Genomic DNA, 22,520 nt, shown 5'->3' with positions numbered 1-22,520 from the left:
TTTGAAGCTCTCTGCTTGTAAGAAAAATAGACATAACAAATAAATTATATATTGATTCACATATACCATATGTCTGCTTTATGTTGGCATCATAAAGTTGACATGTTTTTACTTTTGGAAGACATCAGAGGGCTTCAAAGTTCAGCAGCAATTTTCCAAATGCCCCCCCAAAATGTGTAACCCAATTTCTCTTGAGTAAGGAAATACCTCATATGTGAACTTTAAGTGCTCTGTGGATGCACTGAAGGGCTCAGAAGGGAAGGAGGGACAATGGGATGTGGCCCTAAACTGTTGCCTTGAAATACTTGGGCTCCGAAGTGAGAGAGCGCCATGCGCATTTGAGGCCTAAAATAGGGATTTGCATAGGGAAGGACCTGGACGCAAGAATTACACGTGCCTCCGATACCAGAGCCAATATTTGTTTAGAGATTAATAACATCGCTGGTTATGCATACTAGATTTATAGGGACAGAAAGTTGATCCAGGAATTTATTCTGGATTCGGGAAGGAATTTTTACCTCCAGTATGAGTTTTTTTTTGCCTTCCTCTGGATCAACTCAGTAGGGACTCATTAGGGTTATAGGTTGAAGTTGATGGACTTGATACCCTACAGCAGTGTTTCCCAAACAGGATGCTTCCAGCTGTTGCAAAACTCCCAGCGTGCCTGGACAGTCAATGGCTGTCCGGCAATACTGGAAGTTGTTTTGCAACAGCTGGAGGCATCCCCCCCCCCATGTGAATGTTCAGGGTACATTCACAGGGGTGGGGGATGCAGCGGGGTTTGCTGCATCTCAAACTCAAATCGCTGTAAACCCCCCGCCCATGTGAATGGGCGGGGGGGGGGGGGGGGGGGGGGACCTCCAGCTGTTGCAAAACTACAACTCCTAACATGCCCTTTGGCTGTCTGTGCATGCTGGGCCTTGTAGTTATGCAACAGCTGGAGGAACACTGGTTGCAAAACACTGAGAGTTTGTTACTTAACTCAGTGTTTCGCAACCAGTGTGCATCCAGCTGTTGTAAAACTACAACTCTCATCATGCATGTATGGTATATCAGTGCATGCTGGGAGTTGTAGTTTGCAACAGCTGAAGAAACACTGAGTTAGGTAACAAATTCTGTGTTTCGCAACCAGTGTGCTTTCAACTGTTGCGAAAACTACAATTCTCAGCATGCCGTGACAGCTGAAGGGCATACTGGGACTTGTAGTTATGCAACAGCTGGAGACACACTGGTTGCAAAACACAGAGTTTGTTACTTAACTGAGTTTTTCCCAACCAGTGTCCCTCCAGCTGTTGCAAAACTACAACTCCCAGCATGCTCAGACAGTCAAAGGACATGTTAGGTGTTGTAGTTATGCAACATCTGAAAGAGAACAGTTTGGAGACCACTGTGTAGTGATGTCCAAACTGTAGCCCTCCAGATGTTGAAAAACTTCAACTCCAAGCATGCGCAGACTGTCCAAGCATATTTGGAGTTGTAGTTCTGCAACTCTCAGCATGCTTGGACTGTCTGGGCATGCTTGGAGTTGTAGTTTTGCAACATCTGGAAGGGCTACAATTTGGACACCACTGCACAGTGGTCTCCAAACTGTGGACCTCCAGATGTTTCCAAACTACAACTCTCAGCATGCCCAGACAGCCTTCGGCTGTCTGGGCATGCTGGGAGTTATGGTTTGGCAACTCCTAGAAGGCAACAGTGAAGCTCACTTACCACTGATCTTCACTGCTGCCTCCGCAGCCGCCCCCTTACTGCCGATGATCCCGCCACTGCCTGCCGCTGGTCCCGCCGCAATCGCAGGTCCCTCGCCATCTAGAAGTGCTTTGGCACCCGCTGCTGCCTTCCCCCCGCTCTGCCCAGACATCCAGGGGTGGGGATTTCAACTTTAACCCCCCCGCCCCCAACTGCCAATGGTCTGTGACTCCTGACCGACCTATGGCAGGGGATAGGAGGAGGTGGCACCCCTGCCACCTCACTCCTATCCTTAACTATGGTCAGAGCTGTCTCTATTTTCTATTTTCCAGTGATCGGGTCACCACAGACCTGATTAGCCCAGAATCGCCAAAAATTTGCGGCGATCGCCGACATGGGAGGAACCCCCAGAGGTTTGCACAAGGTGCTTTAACTACCAGGCTGTCAGGGCGTAAGGGGTTAAGGGGTTAAAGAGTACTTAACTTTAAATGGGCACTGTCAGATACCAAACATTTTTATATGTTGTACATCTTGGCAAAACATTTCTGATATACTTCATAAGAAAATTTTATTTCCTTTTAATAGAAATCATGGCCAAATTCCAGTAAGTAAGGGTAGGCTAGCACTCCTCTGTGCTCTCTCCTGTCTGATAGTACTCCTCTGTGCTCTCTCCTGTCTGATAGTACTCCTCTGTGCTCTCTCCTGTCTGATACCACTCCTCTGTGCTCTCTCCTGTCTGATAGTACTCCTCTGTGCTCTCTCCTGTCTGATACCACTCCTCTGTGCTCTCTCCTGTCTGATACCACTCCTCTGTGCTCTCTCCTGTCTGATAGTACTCCTCTGTGCTCTCTCCTGTCTGATAGTACTCCTCTGTTCTCTCTCCTGTCTGATAGTACTCCTCTGTGCTCTCGCTTGTTTGATAGTACTCCTATGTGCTCTCTCCTGTCTGATAGTACTCCTCTGTGCTCTCTCTTGTTTGATAGTACTCCTCTGTGCTCTCTCCTGTCTGATAGTCCTTCTCTGTGCTCTCTCCTGTCTGATAGTACTCCTCTGTGCTCTCTCCTGTCTGATAGTACTCCTCTGTGCTCTCTCCTGTCTGATAGTACTCCTCTGTGCTCTCTCCTGTCTGATAGTACTCCTCTGTGCTTTCTCTTGTTTGATAGTACTCCTATGTGCTCTCTCCTGTCTGATAGTACTCCTCTATGCTCTCTCCTGTCTGATAGCACTCCTCTGTGCTCTCTCCTGTCTGAAACAACTCCTCTCTGCTCTCTCCTGCTTGATAGTACTCTTCTGTGCTCTCTCTTGTCTGATAGCACTCTTTTATGCTCCCTCCTGTCTGATAGTACTCCCCTGTGTTCTCTCCTGTCTGAGAGAACTCCTCTGTGCTCTCTCCTGTCTGATAGCACTCCTCTGTGCTCTCTCCTGTCTGATAGCACTCCTCTGTGCTCTCTCCTGTCTGATAGTACTCCTCTGTGCTCTCTGCTGTCTGATAGGACTCCTCTGTGCTCTCTCCTGTTTGATAGTACTCCTCTGTACTCTCTCCGGTCTTTTAGTTCTCCCCTGTGTTCTCTCCTGTATGATAGGACTCCTCTATGCTCTCTTCTGTCTGATAGTATTCCTCTGTGCTCTCTCCTGTCTGATAGTACTCCTCTGTGCTCTCTCCATTCTGATAGTACTCATCTGTACTCTCTCCTGTCTGATAGTACTCCCCTGTGTTCTCTCCTGTCTGATAGTACTCCCCTGTGTTCTCTCCTGTCTGATAGTACTCCTCTGTGCTCTCTCCTGTCTGATAGTACTCCTCTGTGCTCTCTCCTGTCTAATAGTACTCCCCTGTGTTCTTTGCTGTCTGATAGGACTCCTCTGTGCTCTCTCCTGTTTGATAGTACTCCTCTGTACTCTCTCCGGTCTTTTAGTTCTCCCCTGTGTTCTCTCCTGTCTGATAGGACTCCTCTATGCTCTCTTCTGTCTGATAGTATTCCTCTGTGCTCTCTCCTGTCTGATAGTACTCCTCTGTGCTCTCTCCATTCTGATAGTACTCATCTGTACTCTCTCCTGTCTGATAGTACTCCCCTGTGTTCTCTCCTGTCTGATAGTACTCCCCTGTGTTCTCTCCTGTCTGATAGTACTCCTCTGTGCTCTCTCCTGTCTGATAGTACTCCTCTGTGCTCTCTCCTGTCTAATAGTACTCCCCTGTGTTCTCTCCTGTCTGATAGGACTCCTCTGTGCTCTCTGCTGTCTGATAGTACTCCTCTGTGCTCTCTCCTGTCTGATAGGACTCCTCTGTGTTCTCTCCTGTTTGATAGTACTCCTCGGTACTCTCTCCGGTCTTATAGTATTCCACTGTGTTCTCTCCTGTCTGATAGGACTCCTCTATGCTCTCTTCTGTCTGATAGTATTCCTTTGTGCTCTCTCCTGTCTGATAGTACTCCTCTGTGCTCTCTCCGTTCTGATAGTACTCATCTCTTCTATCTCCTGTCTGATAGCACTCCTCTGTGCCCTCTCCTGCTTGATAGTACTCCTCTGTGCTCTCTCCTGTGTGATAGCACTCCTCTGTTCTCTCTCCTGTCTGATAGTACTCCTCTGTGCTCTCGCTTGTTTGATAGTACTCCTATGTGCTCTCTCCTGTCTGATAGTACTCCTCTGTGCTCTCTCCTGTCTGATAGGACTCCTCTGTGTTCTCTCCTGTTTGATAGTACTCCTCGGTACTCTCTCCGGTCTTATAGTATTCCACTGTGTTCTCTCCTGTCTGATAGGACTCCTCTATGCTCTCTTCTGTCTGATAGTATTCCTTTGTGCTCTCTCCTGTCTGATAGTACTCCTCTGTGCTCTCTCCGTTCTGATAGTACTCATCTCTTCTATCTCCTGTCTGATAGCACTCCTCTGTGCCCTCTCCTGCTTGATAGTACTCCTCTGTGCTCTCTCCTGTGTGATAGCACTCCTCTGTTCTCTCTCCTGTCTGATAGTACTCCTCTGTGCTCTCGCTTGTTTGATAGTACTCCTATGTGCTCTCTCCTGTCTGATAGTACTCCTCTGTGCTCTCTCTTGTTTGATAGTACTCCTCTGTGCTCTCTCCTGTCTGATAGTCCTTCTCTGTGCTCTCTCCTGTCTGATAGTACTCCTCTGTGCTCTCTCCTGTCTGATAGGACTCCTCTATGCTCTCTTCTGTCTGATAGTATTCCTTTGTGCTCTCTCCTGTCTGATAGTACTCCTCTGTGCTCTCTCCGTTCTGATAGTACTCATCTCTTCTATCTCCTGTCTGATAGCACTCCTCTGTGCCCTCTCCTGCTTGATAGTACTCAACTGTGCTCTCTCCTGTGTGATAGCACTCTTTTATGCTCCCTCCTGTCTGATAGTACTCCTCTGTGCTCTCTCCTGTCTGATACCACTCCTCTGTGCTCTCTCCTGTCTGATAGTACTCCTCTGTGCTCTCTCCTGTCTGATAGTACTCCTCAGTACTCCTCTGTGCTCTCTCTTGTTTGATAGTACTCCTCTGTGCTCTCTCCTGTCTGATAGTACTCCTCTGTGCTCTCTCCTGTCTGATAGTACTCCTCTGTGCTCTCTCCTGTCTGATAGTACTCCTCTGTGCTCTCTCCTGTCTGATAGTACTCCTCTGTGCTCTCTCCTGTCTGATAGTACTCCTCTGTGCTCTCTCCTGTCTGATAGTACTCCTCTGTGCTCTCTCCTGTCTGATACCACTCCTCTGTGCTCTCTCCTGTCTGATAGTACTCCTCCGTGCTCTCTCCTGTCTGATAGTACTCCTCAGTACTCCTCTGTGCTCTCTCTTTTTTGATAGTACCCCTCTGTGCTCTCTCCTGTCTGATAGTACTCCTCTGTGCTCTCGCTTGTTTAATAGTACTCCTCTGTGCTCTCTCCTGTCTGATAGCACTCACCTGTACTCTCTCCTGTCTGATAGTATTCATCTGATCTCTCTCCTGTCTGATAGTACTTCTCTATGCTCTCTCCTGTCTGATAGTACTCCTCCGTCTTCTCTCCTGTCTGATAGTAGTCCTCTGTGCTCTCTCCTGTCTGATAGTACTCCTCTGTGCTCTCTCCTGTCTGATAGTACTCCTCTGTGCTCTCTCCTGTCTGATAGGACTCCTCTGTGCTCTCTCCTGTCTGATAGGACTCCTCTGTTTTCTCTTCTGTCTGATAGAACTCCTCTGTGCTCTCTCCTGTCTGATAGCACTCCTCTGTGCTCTCTGATAGCACTCCTCTGTGCTCTCTCCTGTCTGAAACAACTCCTCTCTGCTCTCTCCTGCTTGATAGTACTCTTCTGTGCTCTCTCTTGTCTGATAGCACTCTTTTATGCTCCCTCCTGTCTGATAGTACTCCCCTGTGTTCTCTCCTGTTTGATAACACTCCTCTGTGCTCTCTCCTGTCTGATAACACTCCTCTGTGCTCTCTCCTGTCTGATAGTACTCCTCTGTGCTTTCTGCTGACTGATAGGACTCGTCTGTGCTCTCTCTTGTTTGATAGTACTCCTCTGTACCCCCTCCGGTCTTGTAGTTCTCCCCTGTGTTCTCTCCTGTCTGATAGGACTCCTCTATGCTCTCTTCTGTCTGATAGTATTCCTCTGTGCTCTCTCCTGTCTGATAGTACTCCTCTGTGCTCTCTCCTGTCTGATAGTACTCATCTGTTCTATCTCCTGTCTGATAGCACTCCTCTGTGCTCTCTCCTGCTTTATAGTACTCCTCTGTGCTCTCTCCTGTGTGATAGCACTCTTTTATGCTCCCTCCTGTCTGATAGTACTCCCGTGTTCTCTCCTGTCTGATAGTACTCCTCTGTGCTCTCTCCTGTCTGATACCACTCCTCTGTGCTCTCTCCTGTCTAATAGTACTCCTCTGTGCTCTCTCCTGTCTGATAGTACTCCTCTGTTCTCTCTCCTGTCTGATAGTACTCCTCTGTGCCCTCTCTTGTTTGATAGTACTCCTCTGTGCTCTCTCCTGTCTGATAGTACTCCTCTGTGCTCTCTCTTGTTTTATAGTACTCCTCTGTGCTCTCTCCTGTCTGATAGTACTCCTCTGTGCTCTCTCTTGTTTGATAGTACTCCTCTGTGCTCTCTCCTGTCTGATAGCACTCCTCTGTTCTATCTTTTGTTGGATATGTCTCCTCTGTGCTCTCTCCTGTCTGATAGTACTCCTCTGTTCTCTCTTTTGTTGGATATGTCTCCTCTGTGCTCTTTCCTGTCTGATAGGACTCCTCTGTCTATCCTGTCTGATAGGTCTCCTCTGTTTTCTCTCCTGTCTGATAGTACTCCTCTGTGCTCTCTCCTGTCTGATAGTGCTCCTCTGTCTTCTCTTCTGTCTGATAGCACTCCTCTGTGCTCTCTCCTCTCTGATAGCTTTCCTCTGTGCTCTCTCCTGTCTGACAGCACTCCTCTGTGCTCTCTCCTGTCTGAAATAACTCCTCTCTGCTCTCTCCTGCTTGATAGAACTCCTCTGTGCTCTCTCCTGTCTGATAGTACTCCTCTGTGCTCTCTCTTGTTTGATAGTACTCCTCTGTGCTCTCTCCTGTCTGATAGCACTCCTCTGTTCTATCTTTTGTTGGATATGTCTCCTCTGTGCTCTCTCCTGTCTGATAGTACTCCCCTGTTCTCTCTTTTGTTCGATATGTCTCCTCTGTGCTCTCTCCTGTCTGATAGCACTCATCTGTGCTCTCTCCTCTTTGATAGTACTCATCTGTACTCTCTCCTGTCTGATAGTACTCCCCTGTGTTCTCTTCTGTCTGATAGTACTCCTCTGTGCTCTCTTCTGTCTGATAGTACTCCTCTGTGTTCTCTCCTGTCTGATAGTACTCCTCTGTGTTCTCTCCTGTCTGATAGTACTCCTCTGTGTTCTCTCCTGTCTGATAGTACTCCTCTGTGCTCTCTCCTGTCTGATACCACTCCTCTGTGCTCTCTCCTGTCTGATAGTACTCCTCTGTGCTCTCTCTTGTTTGACAGTACTCCTCTGTGCTCTCTCCTGTCTGATAGTACTCCTCTGTGCTCTCTCTTGTTTAATAGTACTCCTCTGTGCTCTCTCCTGTCTGATAGCACTCACCTGTACTCTCTACTCTCTGATAGTATTCATCTGTGCTCTCTCCTGTCTGATAGTACTACTCTATGCTCTCTCCTGTCTGATAGTACTCCTCCGTCTTCTCTCCTGTCTGATAGTATTCATCAGTGCTCTCTCCTGTCTGATAGTACTCCTCTGTGCTCTCTCCTGTCTGATAGCACTCCTCTGTGCTCTCTGATAGCACTCCTCTGTGCTCTCTCCTGTCTGAAACAACTCCTCTCTGCTCTCTCCTGCTTGATAGTACTCTTCTGTGCTCTCTCTTGTCTGATAGCACTCTTTTATGCTCCCTCCTGTCTGATAGTACTCCCCTGTGTTCTCTCCTGTCTGAGAGAACTCCTCTGTGCTCTCTCCTGTCTGATAGCACTCCTCTGTGCTCTCTCCTGTCTGATAGGACTCCTCTGTGCTCTCTCCTGTCTGATAGGACTCCTCTGTGCTCTCTCCTGTTTGATAGTACTCCTCTGTACTCTCTCCGGTTTTGTAGTTCTCCCCTGTGTTCTCTCCTGTCTGATAGGACTCCTCTATGCTCTCTTCTGTCTGATAGTACTCCTCTGTGCTCTCTCCTGTGTGATAGTACTCCTCTGTTCTATCTCCTGTCTGATAGCACTCCTCTGTGCTCTCTCCTGTGTGATAGCACTCTTTTATGCTCCTGTCTGATAGTACTCCCCTGTCTTCTCTCCTGTCTGATAGGACTCCTCTATGCTCTCTCCTGTCTGATAGTACTCTTCCGTCTTCTCTCCTCCCTTATAGTACTCCTCTGTGCTCTCTCCTGTCTGATAGCACTCTTTTATGCTCCCTCCTGTCTGATAGGACTCCTCTGTGTTCTCTCCTGTCTGATAGCACTCCTCTCTGCTCTCTCCTGCTTGATAGTACTCCTCTGTGCTCTCTCCTGGCTGATAGCACTCTTTTATGCTCCCTCCTGTCTGATAGTACTCCCCTGTGTTCTCTCCTGTCTGATAGGACTCCTCTGTGCTCTCTGCTGTCTGATAGTACTCCTCTGTGCTCTCTCCTGTCTGATAGGACTCCTCTGTGCTCTCTTCTGTTTGATAGTACTCCTCTGTACTCTCTCCGGTCTTATAGTATTCCGCTGTGTTCTCTCCTGTCTGATAGGACTCCTATATGCTCTCTTCTGTCTGATAGTATTCCTCTGTGCTCTCTCCTGTCTGATAGTACTCCTCTGTGCTCTCTCCTGTCTGATAGTACTCATCTCTTCTATCTCCTGTCTGATAGCACTCCTCTGTGCTCTCTCCTGCTTGATAGTACTCCTCTGTTCTCTCTCCTGTGTGATGGCACTCTTTTATGCTCCCTCCTGTCTCATAATACTCCCATTTTCTCTCCTGTTTGATAGGACTCCTCTACCGCTCTCTCCTGTCTGATAGTACTCCTCCGTCTTCTCTCCTCTCTTATAGTACTCCTCTGTGCTCTTTCCTGTCTGATAGAACTCCTCTGTCTCTCCTGTCTGATAGGTCTCCTCTGTTTTCTCTCCTGTCTGATAGTACTCCTCTGTGCTCTCTCCTGTTTGATAGTGCTCCTCTGTCTTCTCTTCTGTCTGATAGCACTCCTCTGTGCTCTCTCCTGTCTAATAGCTTTCCTCTGTGCTCTCTCCTGTCTGAAATAACTCCTCTCTGCTCTCTCCTGCTTGATAGAACTCCTCTGTCTCTCCTGTCTGATAGCACTCTTTTATGCTCCCTCCTGTCTGATAGTACTCCCGTGTTCTCTCCTGTCTGATAGGACTCCTCTGTGCTATCTCCTGTTTGATAGTACTCCTCTGTACTCTCTCCTGTGTTATAGTACTCCAATGTGTTCTCTCCTGTCTGAAAGGACTCCTCTATGTTCCCTTCTGTCTGATAGTATTCCTCTGTGCCCTCTCCTGTCTGATAGCACTCCTCTGTGCTCTCCCCTGTGTCATAGCACTCTTTTATGCTCCTGTCTGATAGTACTCCCCTGTCTTCTCTCCTGTCTGATAGGACTCCTCTATGCTCTCTCCTGTCTGATAGTACTCTTCCATCTTCTCTCCTCTCTTATAGTACTCCTCTGTGCTCTTTCCTGTCTGATAGCACTCTTTTATGCTCCCTCCTGTCTGATAGTACTCCTCTGTGCTCTCCTGTCTGATAGTACTCCTCTGTCTTCTCTTCTGTCTGATAGGACTCCTCTATGCTCTCTTCTGTCTGATAGTACTCCTCTGTGCTCTCTCCTGTCTGATAGGACTCCTCTGGCACATATTACACTGGGCAGTGATTCTTAACTAGGGTGCACTCTGCTGGTTAAAGATGACACAGAAATTGTGTTGAATTTCTGTGCACCTGTGACCCACTCACAGCGCGGCACTGTGACCCACAGTTCAAAACAGGCTAAGAAATTACTTTGGGGTGGGGGGTATGGGGTGACACCATTTTCTATCGCACCAGGTCACACCAACCCTAGCATCACCAATGCTCATACTCAGTATCCTCTGGGTTCTGTATGCAACGCCTTATTTTCTGCAAAATATTCTGACTAGACTCTGGATCTGCCATTGGCTTCAGAAACTTCACCCCCTACCCTTCTGGCACACCTCTACATCCCTTGTTACACACTGTCACACCTCTACACCCTTCTGTCACCCCTGTACACCCCTCTGTCACCCGTCTAAACCTCTCATTACTCCTGTCACCCCTGTACACCCCTCTGTCACCCATCTAAACCACTCTGTCACCCCTCATTACCCCTATGTCACCCCTGTAGACCCCCCCTGTCACCCTCTACACCCATGTCTCCGATATACACCCCTCTGTAACCTTTCTATAACCCTGTCACCCATGTACTCCCATGTGTCACTCCTGTACACCTATACACTCCTGTTCTCCTCTACACCTGTAAAAGAAAGGCTGCAGGCATTGTGTGTGGGTGAGACTGGAGGCATTGTGTGTGGGTGAGACTGCAGGCATTGTGTGTGGGAAAGGCTTGAGGCATTTGGGTAAGGCAGGAGGCATGGTGTGTTTGTGTGAGGTGGGGATGGAGGCATTTGTGTGAGGCTGGAAGCATTGTGTGTTGTAGGGGGGCTGGTGGCAATTGTATGAGAGAGACTGGATGCATTTTTGGAGAAAAGAGGAGGATAATGCTGGAAAAGTGCAGAGCCTAATGTGTTTGTGTTGCAGGTTCTGTGCTGAAGAGTTTTGGCTGAAAGTGATCATCATGATGTCCTGGGCCAGATGGGGAAGAAAAGAATGAGAACTACTCCAATCAGAAAAGTTGTCATTTGTGAGTAGCTGCATATAGCAGTACTGTAATCTACATAGCTAACATATAAGAAAATGTATTCAGTAGGAGTGCCGCGCAAAAATATAATTTCCAAGGGGTGCCTTGATCCAAAATGGGTTGGAGGCGCCATCTACTGTTCTCGCCTCGGGCACAAAAGGAGTTAGCTACAGCTCTGTAGCATAGCATTGAACAGTGACTGCAATCAAGAGATTCCATGTAAAAGTGTAAAATAAAAAAAAGTTTTTAAAATTATATATAGGCTTCTCCCCTAATAAAAAATAAAATCATTCTTATTTTAATATTCCCCATTTTACAAAAGAAAAAACATAAACATATTTGGTATTGTCAGGAACTGTTAAAATATAATGTTTATGATCCCGCACGGTGAACAGTGTAAACATAAAGAAAATACCAAATGCAAAAAATGCTGATTATTTTTACACATTGTATATCGGAAAAGAAATATAAAGAATTATCACAAAGTCCCATTTTGCTCTTAATTTCCTATAGAGTAGGACTATAGAGTTTTCCCTGTCCAAAATTTGGTTCCTGTTTATTCCATTTTCTTGTCTTGAGTTCCTTGATATTCAAACTATCATCTCCAGTTCCAGTCAGTCTATTGAAAGCTGCAACACAGGTTGCTGATGTGTTCCCAATGGCAGTCAGGTAAAAGAAGGAGAGAGAAAACAAGGAGAGGACAGCGCCTCGTATGATTCCGTGGGTGCAATTGCCCACTTTAACCCCCGTGTGATGTGCGCTCACCTGGGGAACTCTTGGGACAGTTGTATCACACCTCCATGTGGGGTCAGACGGGAGATCTCGGGCTGCAGCCTGCAGATACTTGGCCAAACACCTCCGGTGGTTAGCGGCAGGAGAATTGTTGCTTGAAAAGGAAAAAGATGTTCTGCAGTGGCGCTGCCCTTCTGAGATCCAGTATTGGATTCAGTCCGATATAGTAAAAAGTATTCATATTTATTGTGCATACATTTAAAACAGACAAGCAAGACGCGTTTTGGGGTTATGTTACCCCTTTCTTAACTGCAGGTAAAAAAGCTGTCTATATACTCATGTGCAGGTTACAGTTAAATGCTGAAGAAAAAAATAAAAACGGGCGCCAAAGGAAAGTGTCAGGGACCTCCCAGGGGGCGTGACATAAAAAGTATAAGAGGTCTTCTGTGAAGGTTATGTGTATAAAATAAGTTTATAAATAAACTGGTTAATAATATTGTTGGTGTGATGTTTAATATAGGAATGGGAGCTTGTTTTCAGATTTAGTTTGTGCTATTGGTTTGAAAAAACTGCGACCAATAGCAGGTCTCAAAGTCTTTCATGTCATTCATTCTTTTTTTCTTTCTCTTGTGTAAAGAGTCGGCAGATTTAGCCGGGTTTTTTTTTAACCTGATGGGAGTGTCATGGTTTTTTAGCCTATTAGAGGCGCTCTTGAGGAGTGTTGGCCAATCAGGAAAAAGCCGGCTCGGATACATTCATCTCGGCGATGAAGATAGCGGCTTGGATCAGAAGATGTTGGCTTCAATGCGTATAGCCAATCGGAAGGAAGCCGGCAGGAGATCGTACAGTTACTACGTATAGTTTTGGATGCGATTCTGACCAATCGCAACCTTGCCGGAGTTACGGCATTAGTTTCCTATATCCAAAAAAGAGCTATGTGGCCACTGGAGTGTGATGGTATACATTATCCGTATTAATACGTAATAGGGCTGACCAATCAGCGAGATGCCGCTAGAACCGCAATGTTGAGGGTATTTTTGAAGTTAAGTTTTGGAGACATTTATGTGGTAAATATGGTAAACATAAATGTCTCCAAAACTTGACTTCAAAAATACCCTCAACATCGCAGTTCTAGCGGCATCTCGCTGATTGGTCAGAAACCTATCACCATACCACATCCGATTGGTCGCCACCCTATTACGTATTAATACGGATACTGTATACCATCACTCTCCAGTGGCCGCATAGCTCTTTTTTGGATATAGGAAACTAATGCCGTAACTCTGGCAAGGCTGCGATTGGTCAGAATCGCATCCAAAACTATACGATCTCCTGCCGGCTTCCTTCCGATTGTCTATACGCATTGAAGTCGACATCTTCTGATTGGCCACTTTCATCCAAGCCGCTATCTTCATCGCCGAGATAATGTATCCGAGCCGGCTTTTTCCTGATTGGCCAACACTCCTCAAGAGCGCCTCTAATTGGCTAAAAAACCATGACGCTCCCATCCGGTTAAAAAAAACCCTGGCTAATTCCACTGACTCTTACACAGGAGAAAGAAAAAAAGAATGAATGATGTCAAAGACTCCGAGACCTGCTATTGGTTGCGGTTTTTTCAAACCAAAAGCGCAAACTAAATCTGAAAACAAGCTCACATTCACATTTTAAACATCACACCAACAATATTATTAACCAGTTTATTTATAAACTTATTTTATACACATAACCTTCACAGAAGACCTCTTATACTTTTTATGTCACGCCCCCTGGGAGGTCCCTGACACTTCCCTTTGGCACCCGTTTTTTTATTTTTTCAGTATTTAACTGTAACCTGCACATGTGTATATAGACAGCTTTTTTACCTGCAAATGAGAAAGGGGTAACATAACCCCAAAACGCATCTCGCTTGTCTGTTTTAAATGTATGCACAATAAGTGTGAATACTTTTTACTATATCGGACTGAATCCAATACTTGATCTCAGAAGGGCAGCGCTGCTGCAGAACATCTTTTTCCTTTTCAAGCAACAATGGCAGTCAGGGAATTAAAGGGGTACTCCAGTGAAAAACTTTTTTTTTTTTTTTTTAAATCAACTGGTGCCAGAAAGTTAAACAGATTTTTAAATTACTTCTATTAAAAAAATCTTAATCCTTCCTGTACTTATTAGCTGCTGAATAATACAGCGGAAATTCTTTTCTTTTTAAAACACAGAGCTTTCTGCTGACATCACGAACACAGTGCTCTCTGCTGACATCTCTGTCCATTTTATGCACTGTCCAGAACAGCATATGTTTGCTATGGGGATTTCCTTTTACGTTGGCAGTTCCTAAAATGGACAGAGATGTCAGCAGAGAGCACTGTGCTCATGATGTCAGCAGACAGCTCTGTGTTTCAAACGGAAAATAATTTTCACTGTAGTATTCAGCAGCTAATAAGTACAGGAAGGATTAAGATTTTTTAATAGAAGTAATTTACAAATCAGTTTAACTTTCTGGCAAAAAAAAAAAAAGTTTTTCACCGGAGTACCCCTTTAACAAAGGCCCTGAGGCCTACCATTGGTGAAAGACTATTTGGGTATGCCTGACCATCTGTGCAATAGCTTGCCTTACTTAGGGGTTGTTTGCATGGGTTGTCTCCCTCCTCCCATTGTATGTTTGCCCAGCCACACTGGAGGTAACTCGAGAGCAGGCTGTGAGTCGGACCTAATGCTGCTGTAATTGCCCACTGGCCCCTGGTTTTGCTTATCACGCACAGGTAGGTTTAGTGTTAGGTCCCGTGCCACTTGAGAAACCTTGGCGTTGGTGTGCGGGCTCAGGTATGTCCTTCTTCTAAGGATATACTAGCTAATGTCTCAATTTTAACATCAATGTTGAGGGTTAGCCAGTGTCATTGTTTACATCTACCACAGTAGTGCATCTAAACAGTGGGGGAGGATTGGCAACCACCTGACAAAGATCATAAAATATTTGAACAGCCCACCCCCTCTCCCTGCATTGCAAGCGCTATTGACTGCAGACAATAGGCTGCTTGCCCCATCTCTCTGCACTCTCTGGGCAACATACACAGTCTACTCTGCAGTGTAACTGCCTGCAGTTCAGAGAGCAGGAAGATTGGGCAAGCAACCTGACCCCCACAGTCAATACTGCCCATTGCCGGCATGTTGAGCTTACCACCCATTGAGCTTAGTTTCAGGTCTTAGAAAAATTCAAAAGCATGTAATGAAGAGTGCTGAGGGTGCGGGGATGTTCAACAGCTCTGCCTATCACTGCTGGCCTTCAGCTGGCTGTATTTGACATAGTGATGTTCGCAGAAAATGTTCACTACATTGTAGTGAATGGGACAGTGTGGTGGCCCAGTACGGTAGTTGTGCCCCCGTACCCTTGCTGCCCTGTCAGGCAGCCTCCTTACAGTGTCCCCTGAGCCCCTTACACATGTCCCCTTATGCATATATTGTTTGCCATGGCGGGACCGGCACGTCCGTGCTCAGCTGATGCATGTTCCCTAATAGGTGGTGAGCGGAACCGGTATCTTATACAAACAGACTTTACACCCGCAGTGGTGTCTGCCCCCACCTTGAGAGAAGTTGCTACATTCTGAACCCAGATATGGAGACACAGCTTACGGAGCTACAGGAGATCACAAGCACGGCAGCAAGAGATGACAGAGACCTATACGGCCCAAGCAGTGACACAAAAGCACAATCCGTTTTTGGTAACTCCGTCGCACCGGTGCATAATGTGACTCCCATGGACTTACTCACTCTTACAAGGCAAGTCGAAAACCTGATGATTAAAGAGACTAAGGTCTGGTGGGACCACAAGACTTTAACTACATATTTGAATAAAAATATGGTTCCCCGGGGTCTGAGATTGAAAAAGAGACCAGTCAAAGTCTATTCCCAAACATTCCTTGCTAAATGGGATTGGGCTCTACTGGACTGCTCCGCTAAACTCATGAAATATATCGTGGAAGAAGAAGAAACAGAGCTAGCGGATTTGCAAAAAGAAATGGAAAATCTGAAAACTAGCCTGACAGAATTTAAAACTCACCAAGAATCCCCACGATTGGAAGAAGCGGTACTAGAGAAACTGGACAACATAGAAAGCGAAATTATGGATATCAAGATAAATAAATTCCAGAGGGATACCCATGATTATAATAAAGATCAGGTATTCACTTGGTTCCGGAATAAGAGTAACGATACAGAAACACCACGCTCTAAGTCCAGACGCAGACGCCAGCCTCGCTCTAAAGCAGCAAGAAGCGTTAGTTTCTCAGATGCCGACACTTCACATGAAGAAGAACAGGGGTGTCCACTGGAATCGAACCCCGTTACAAGAACAGTGCTAACTTCACAAGCCCCCCCTCAGGAGACATCGATGTCAAAAAACCGTCCGGCCGCACCAAAAAGAAAAACTCCAGACGAGTAGGCCGTCGCCATAGGAAACAAGCGTTATCCCCTGAGGTCTCTTCTAACTCCCAGGTGAGCCCGGTTGTAAACCTGTCTGCGTGTATCTTATCCCAGGCTCAAATTAACCTCCTCAGCAAAGGACTGAATTTTGTCCCCACATGTAATTTTAATTTGTTCAATACTTTGTTAGATGTTAACAAACTGCTAGAAGTCTTACTCTGCACCGACACTTTTTTGAACTAGAAAGTGTTGATGCAGACAAAAATTCGGATACATTGTCTAACTCTAGAGGGCATGTTGAACCAATTTGTACCAACTTTACGGATCAAACAGTAATGCTACATTTAAATAGTTTGCATTCAGAAAATGTTAGTGTCAATGATTCATCGATCCGCCCTCTCTATTCCTCCAACCCTGGGTTTTATCCTGTGGCCTCCCCGTTCGGAGGCCCTGGATAAATTCCAGGAGTTGGTGGAAAGAGATTTAATTGAACTACATAACAAGGTATTAGTTACTAGGGGTTACAGCAACCTGAACAGGAGTGAAAAATTAGCCATGAAAGAACTAGAGGCTAATCCATACATAATGGTGCGTAACTCAGACAAAGGGGGCAACATTACAGTCCTAGACTCGGGATTATACAAGACCTTAAATAATGATATATTGGCAGACGGGAACACATACCGCAAATTGAAAGGAGACCCCACCAGAGCCTTCCAAGATGCCCTCAAGAAGGTACTAAAAGAGGGAGTAGAACTTGGGGCCATAGATAAAAAGCTGGAGGAATCTTTATTTGTTACCAATCCAGTCATCCCAGTGTTCCACTCACTCCCTAAACTCCACAAGGGGATCTTTCCACCCCCCTCAGGCCCATTGTGGCTGGCATTGGATCCCTTGTGGAGCGATTGGGGGAGTGGGTGGACCATCACCTACAATTATTGACCACCATCACACCAACCTTCCTACAAGATACAAAACATACCATCAATACCCTCAGCAATATTAAATGGGAAAGCTCATATTCATGGGTAACTTGTGATGTTATAGGATTGTATCCTTCAATTCCATGGGATAAGGGTCTAGAAGCCTTGACAATACATTTGGACAGATTCAGCGACTACTCCCCTGGTCTGAAGGAATTCCTCATTATAGCCACGGATTTTCTTTTGCAACATAATTTTTTCATGTTTGATGATGAGTTGTTCCTTCAGACCTGGGGAGCATCGGTGGGGGCCAAATATTCGCCCTCGTTCGCCAATATATACATGTTCCACTGGGAACAAATGTATATCTTTAATGCGGACAACCCCTTAAAGGAAAACCAAAAAAGAAATCCAAATTGACACCTAAAATAATAAATGGCCATATTTAGCTACATGGTGTCTATAATGATCCTTCATTGAAAGGGGAAAACTCATATCACAATATAACAACAGAGGGGGAAAAAAAAAAAGGAAAGAGTTTACACAATGCCACTTGAATAAAATGTAACTTTTATTATAATTGTATTAAATATAAACCAACTGGATACTAAAAATTGGAGGACCTCAGAGCATAGGCCGAGCAACTATACAGGGAGCATAACACACCACAGATATTCGGGAGCACTGACAATCTCAAAATGAACTAAGTAAAATGTCACTCCTGTGCATGGAGAATACCTTACCTACCCCTCCTCAACATAAAGTGCAAACTGCTACCTAACATGGAGGCATATGGCATTCTATAATAAGAAAGTGCCTGGCTAGACATACATAATAGCAATAAAATGCATAGTATTGTCAACAATCTCTATATAAAGGATTTGAAGTGCTAATGTCTCACCCATTCGTGTGCTGCTCCACCGTCCCCAACGCCGTTTCGTAACCTTTCTCAAGGGGGCCTTTAAGGAGGACATCAAGTGGATCGGTCGATTTATCGACGATCTTCTGATCATATGGGAAAGTACTGAAAACCGTTTTCAGGACTTTATAAAGTACATCACTAACAACAACCTGAATTTGGGCTTCACTTATCATTTTGGAGGAACAGAGGTTACTTCCTAGACATTAGGGTTTCTGGTAATGTAGAGGGTATTGACATCTTTTCTTATAGGAAAGAGACGGCCACCAATTCTGTTCTGATGGCTACATCATGCCATCCCAAACATGTGCCAAACAATATACCTGTTACGCCGAGCGCTCCGGGTCCCCGCTCCTCCCCGGAGCGCTCACAGCGTTCTCTTGTTCGCAGCGCCCCGGTCAGACCCGCTGACCGAGAGCGCTGCGATAATGTCCCTAGCCGGGATGCGATTCGCGATGCGGGACGCGCCCGCTCGCGGTGCGCATCCCGACCCGCTTACCAGACTCGTTCCCCGTCTGTGCTGTCCCGGCGCGCGCGGCCCCGCTCCCTAGGGCGGGCGCGTGCCGGCTCTCTGCGATTTAAAGGGCCAGTGCGCCACTGATTGGCGCATGGTTTTAATTAGTGTGCTCACCTGTGCACTTCCCTATATTACCTCACTTCCCCTTCACTTCCTTGCCGGATCTTGTTGCCATTGTGCCAGTGAAAGCGTCCCTTGTGTATCCCAAACCAGTGTTCCAGACCTCTTGCCGTTGCCCCTGACTACGATCCTTGCTGCCTGCCCTGACCTTCTGCTACTTCCGACCTTGCTCTTGCCTAATCCCTTGTACCGCGCTTATCTCAGCAGTCAGAGAGGTTGAGCCGTTGCCGGTGGATACGACCTGGTTGCTACCGCCGCTGCAAGACCATCCCGCTTTGCGGCGGGCTCTGGTGAAAACCAGTAGCAACTTAGAACCGGTCCGCAGGCACGGTCCACGCCAATCCCTCTCTGACACAGAGAATCCACCTCCAGCCTGCCGAATCCTGACAATACCCTTTGGTGAGATGTGCTGCATCAAAAGAAATTGTACCAATCCAACTGCACTGCACATTGCAACAGAAGATCTAACGTGCAGGTTTAAAAACGGGGTATTCTGAAGCGGTCCTAAAAACAGCAAGGATCAAAGTGGATTCTATAGACAGGGAGGACCTATTAAGGTACTCTAGAAGGCAGATTAACCAACTAACGGACCCACCCATACCACACACAGACGTAAATAGTAGTGCAGATACAGTCACCACAAGCAACAAAGGGAAAATTAAAAGAGAAAAGGCAAACATAAAAAAGAGCAGAAAACCTTTCTTTGTTACACCATATAGTGTACAATTCAATAAAATTAGACAAATCATAAAATACATACCAATACTTGAAACAGATAACATCTTTTGAGAAATTGTTGCAGGAGGCATATCTGCAGTGTCTAAAAGAGGACCAACGATAGGATCCACTATATCCCCCAGTCTATTTCAAAGTACGCCTACACTAAACCGTACTTGATTACATGAAGCTGGTAATTGGAAGTGTGGCCACAACAGATGCCTCACCTGTGGCTATATGGTAGTGTCCAGAGATGTCCCCTCATACCACACGGGAGCCACCCACAAAATAAAAGAATACATAAATTGTAATTCTAAATATGTGGTGTATGTGGCTACCTGTGTGGCATGTTGTGTACAATATGTGGGATGCACATCCAATTCCTTAAAAACCAGGTTTAGGAAGCATGTTTCAGACATAGGTAATAATTCGGTCGGTGTATCTATGCTGACTAGGCATTTCAGGCACACCCATGCTGGGGACCTCAGACATTTGAAAGTTTCAGGCATGGAGAAGGTCCGGTTAGGCCCTAGGGGTGGAGACCTCATAAGTAAACTGTACAATAGCGAAACATATTGGATGTTTTTGCTGGAAACCAGACAGCCAAAGGGACTTAATAAGAAGCTAGACTTAGTAGTTAGGTGCTCGTAGCCTCTATGGGACATAAAACTATTTATATATTTTGGAAAAAAATCTCTCTTTTTTTCAGAGAGTACATTAATGTATATGTTACCTTATATCCCTGTTCCCATTGTTTAACATTGTTCATAATGTGTATTCTAACAGTGCTGTAATCTCTCTATTTTCTAGATAAATCAGGAAGAATCAACATACTCTGTAAAGTGGAGAAGTGGAGATCGTCTCTGAAGTCTTCAGGTGGTTACCCTCAGCAACACTCAAAGCAAAACAACCGTGCAATATATTCTAAATTTCCCGGAGCGATTGCCTTATATATAGAGTAAAAACATTCTTGAGGAGGTAATTTAAAATGCTATCGCATTATAAGCTATTAATAACCTGAGCACTGGAATATGAAGGCACATGGAAAGCTGTGGATATTGGACTCAGGTAGCCACCCACTAAGACATGGAGACCATCGCTCACTCCTCCACTGTCCAGGTTTTGTGCAATGCCTTGTATCTGATCAATGATGTAATGGGTCATGTGACCCTTCTTACCTGTATTTTAAACTGTGTGTTAAGTTGAGAAGCCAGTCTACGATTAAGCACGTTCCGTGTGAAACGCGTCAGACACTTCTGCTTCTGTGTGTGAATCCTATCTGATGGATCAATAAAGAATACTTCTTTTAATTGCATCTTGGGAGCTGGACGACTTCTTTGTTCACATTGTTTGCCATGTGTTATACTCTATAATGCATATAGAAAGTGTTATTACTTTAAGAGAGGTTAGCATGTGATCACCAGTTGTCATGTGAGTTGTCATGTGAGTGTAACCCAGAAGGTATCAGTCACCATGTGACTTAAGGGTGACCTATGGGACCCCACCAGAGTCTCCCCTATAAAAGCCCTGGGAGGAGTCTCATCGCTCTCTGCTGAGTTGCAGTGCAGTCAAGTCCTAGAGTGTGTCTGGAGTCCATTGGAGGCCTCAAGTCAGTCCAGCAGCCACAATTCTACAAGTAAGCTATAACCACAGCATTGCCAGTCTCAAGTCAGTCACAGTCATCTATTGTCAAGTCAGAGTGGCCTGCTCTAAAATTGTCCAAATCTACTGAAAGTCCCAGCAAGTCACTGGTCACCTCCGTGGACCTGGCTGAACTGTATAGACTGTACCATCTGTCACAGCCTGGAAAATGTATTGCAGAAATGATTGGTCGAATTTCTCTTTTGTGAAAGGGTCCTAACTTTTTATTTGCCCATAGGAACCAATCAGCTCTCAGCTTTAATTTAACCAGAGGAATATGATAAATAAGGCTGAGCTGTGATTGGTTGATATGGGCAGTAGAATCTTTCCATAAGACAGTTTGATGAATTGCCCCCTTTGTATCTGGTGCCACTTTTCCTTATTTGCAGGAGAAGGATTACTACAGACTGGGGTTCTCATATTAGTCTCTCACTGTAGACATAATCCTTTCCTCCTCTACTCACAGCACATTTTACGTTCGGTCTGAGCCTCTGATGGCCATGGGACAACCAGTCCTTTTGCTAACTTTTTAGTGGGAATGAATAAAACACTTTTACACATAAAAATAGGTTGAAAAAAACCTACAAAATGACTTTGAATGTAATTTCTGATAAATAAATAAAGATACTCCACCGTTAGATATTTTTTTTACTGATTAACCCAACATGTACACAAAAATGGAGCATTGCCTCATGCGTGAAAATTAACTTTATTCAAAGCTTTAACTAACACAGTTAAGAATTATGTGGTGAAAATTTTGAGGATTGTTGCATCTAAAATACAATTATAAAACTGTAAGAAGATACTTCCACATCAAGAGCATTGAAAATTTGGCGCATCTGCATTTCTTTTCATTTCTTGGTTTCCAGGATTAAACAATAATGCATGTATGTCCTGCTGCATGTATGTTTAACCTCATCACTGCGAACACCGCTTCATAGATCATGCATGGTGGCTTCTTCTCCATGCTGACCACTCAACGATCTTCAAAAAAAGTCTGCCTCAGACACAGCATTGCTCAGTATAAGCAATCTAATAATTGTTTATGAAGGTAGCCTAGATGGATTTAAAAAGTATAACAAATACACTGCTAAAAAAAATAAAGGGAAGACTAAGATAACAGATCCTAGATCTGAATGAACTATTCGTATGAAATACTTTCGTCTTTACATAGTTGAATGTGCTGACAACAAAATCACACACAAATTATCAATGGAAATCAAATTTATCAACCCATGGAGGTCTGAATATGAAGTCACACTCAAAATCTAAGTGGAAAACCACACTACAGGTTGATCCAACGTTGATGTAATGTCCTTAAAACAAGTCAAAATGAGGTTCAGTAGTGTGTGTGGCCTCCACATGCCCGTATAACCTCCCTACAATGCCTGGGCATGCTCCTGATGAGGTGGCAGATGGTCTCCTGAGGGATGTCCTCCCAGACCTGGACTAAAGCATCTGCCAACTCCCGGACAGTGTGTGGTGCAACATGGCGTTGGTGGATGGAGCGAGACATTATGTTCCAGATGTGCTCAATTGGATTCAGGTCTGGGGAACGGGTGGGC

At 45.4% G+C, this 22,520-nt stretch overlaps 1 protein-coding gene across 2 annotated transcripts; it reads left to right on the top strand.

The window, feature by feature from the left end:
• The first annotated feature begins 1,764 nt into the window (after positions 1-1,764).
• On the top strand, positions 1,765-20,619 carry LOC130282757 (uncharacterized). 2 transcript variants are annotated; one of them, XM_056531386.1, is made up of 4 exons: positions 1,765-2,113; positions 10,877-10,979; positions 15,216-16,190; positions 20,125-20,619. In XM_056531386.1, the coding sequence occupies exon 3, from the start codon at positions 15,313-15,315 to the stop codon at positions 16,135-16,137; it is 825 nt and encodes a 274-aa protein (XP_056387361.1). In that variant the 5' UTR covers positions 1,765-2,113; positions 10,877-10,979; positions 15,216-15,312; the 3' UTR covers positions 16,138-16,190; positions 20,125-20,619. The 2 variants fall into 2 exon arrangements, with proteins under 2 accessions (XP_056387361.1, XP_056387362.1); XM_056531387.1 differs by lacking the exons at positions 1,765-2,113; positions 10,877-10,979 and having other exon boundaries at positions 14,702-16,190.
• The last annotated feature ends 1,901 nt before the right edge of the window (positions 20,620-22,520 follow it).

Source organism: Hyla sarda, chromosome 7 (genome assembly GCF_029499605.1).
Source record: "Hyla sarda isolate aHylSar1 chromosome 7, aHylSar1.hap1, whole genome shotgun sequence".
Lineage (NCBI taxonomy): Eukaryota > Metazoa > Chordata > Amphibia > Anura > Hylidae > Hyla > Hyla sarda.
This window is presented reverse-complemented; position numbering and strand designations above follow the sequence as displayed.

What these genes read in the sequence shown, in the direction of transcription:
- LOC130282757 (XM_056531386.1), top strand. Translation starts at nt 15,313, where the DNA reads ATGGAGACACAGCTTACGGAGCTACAGGAGATCACAAGCACGGCAGCA.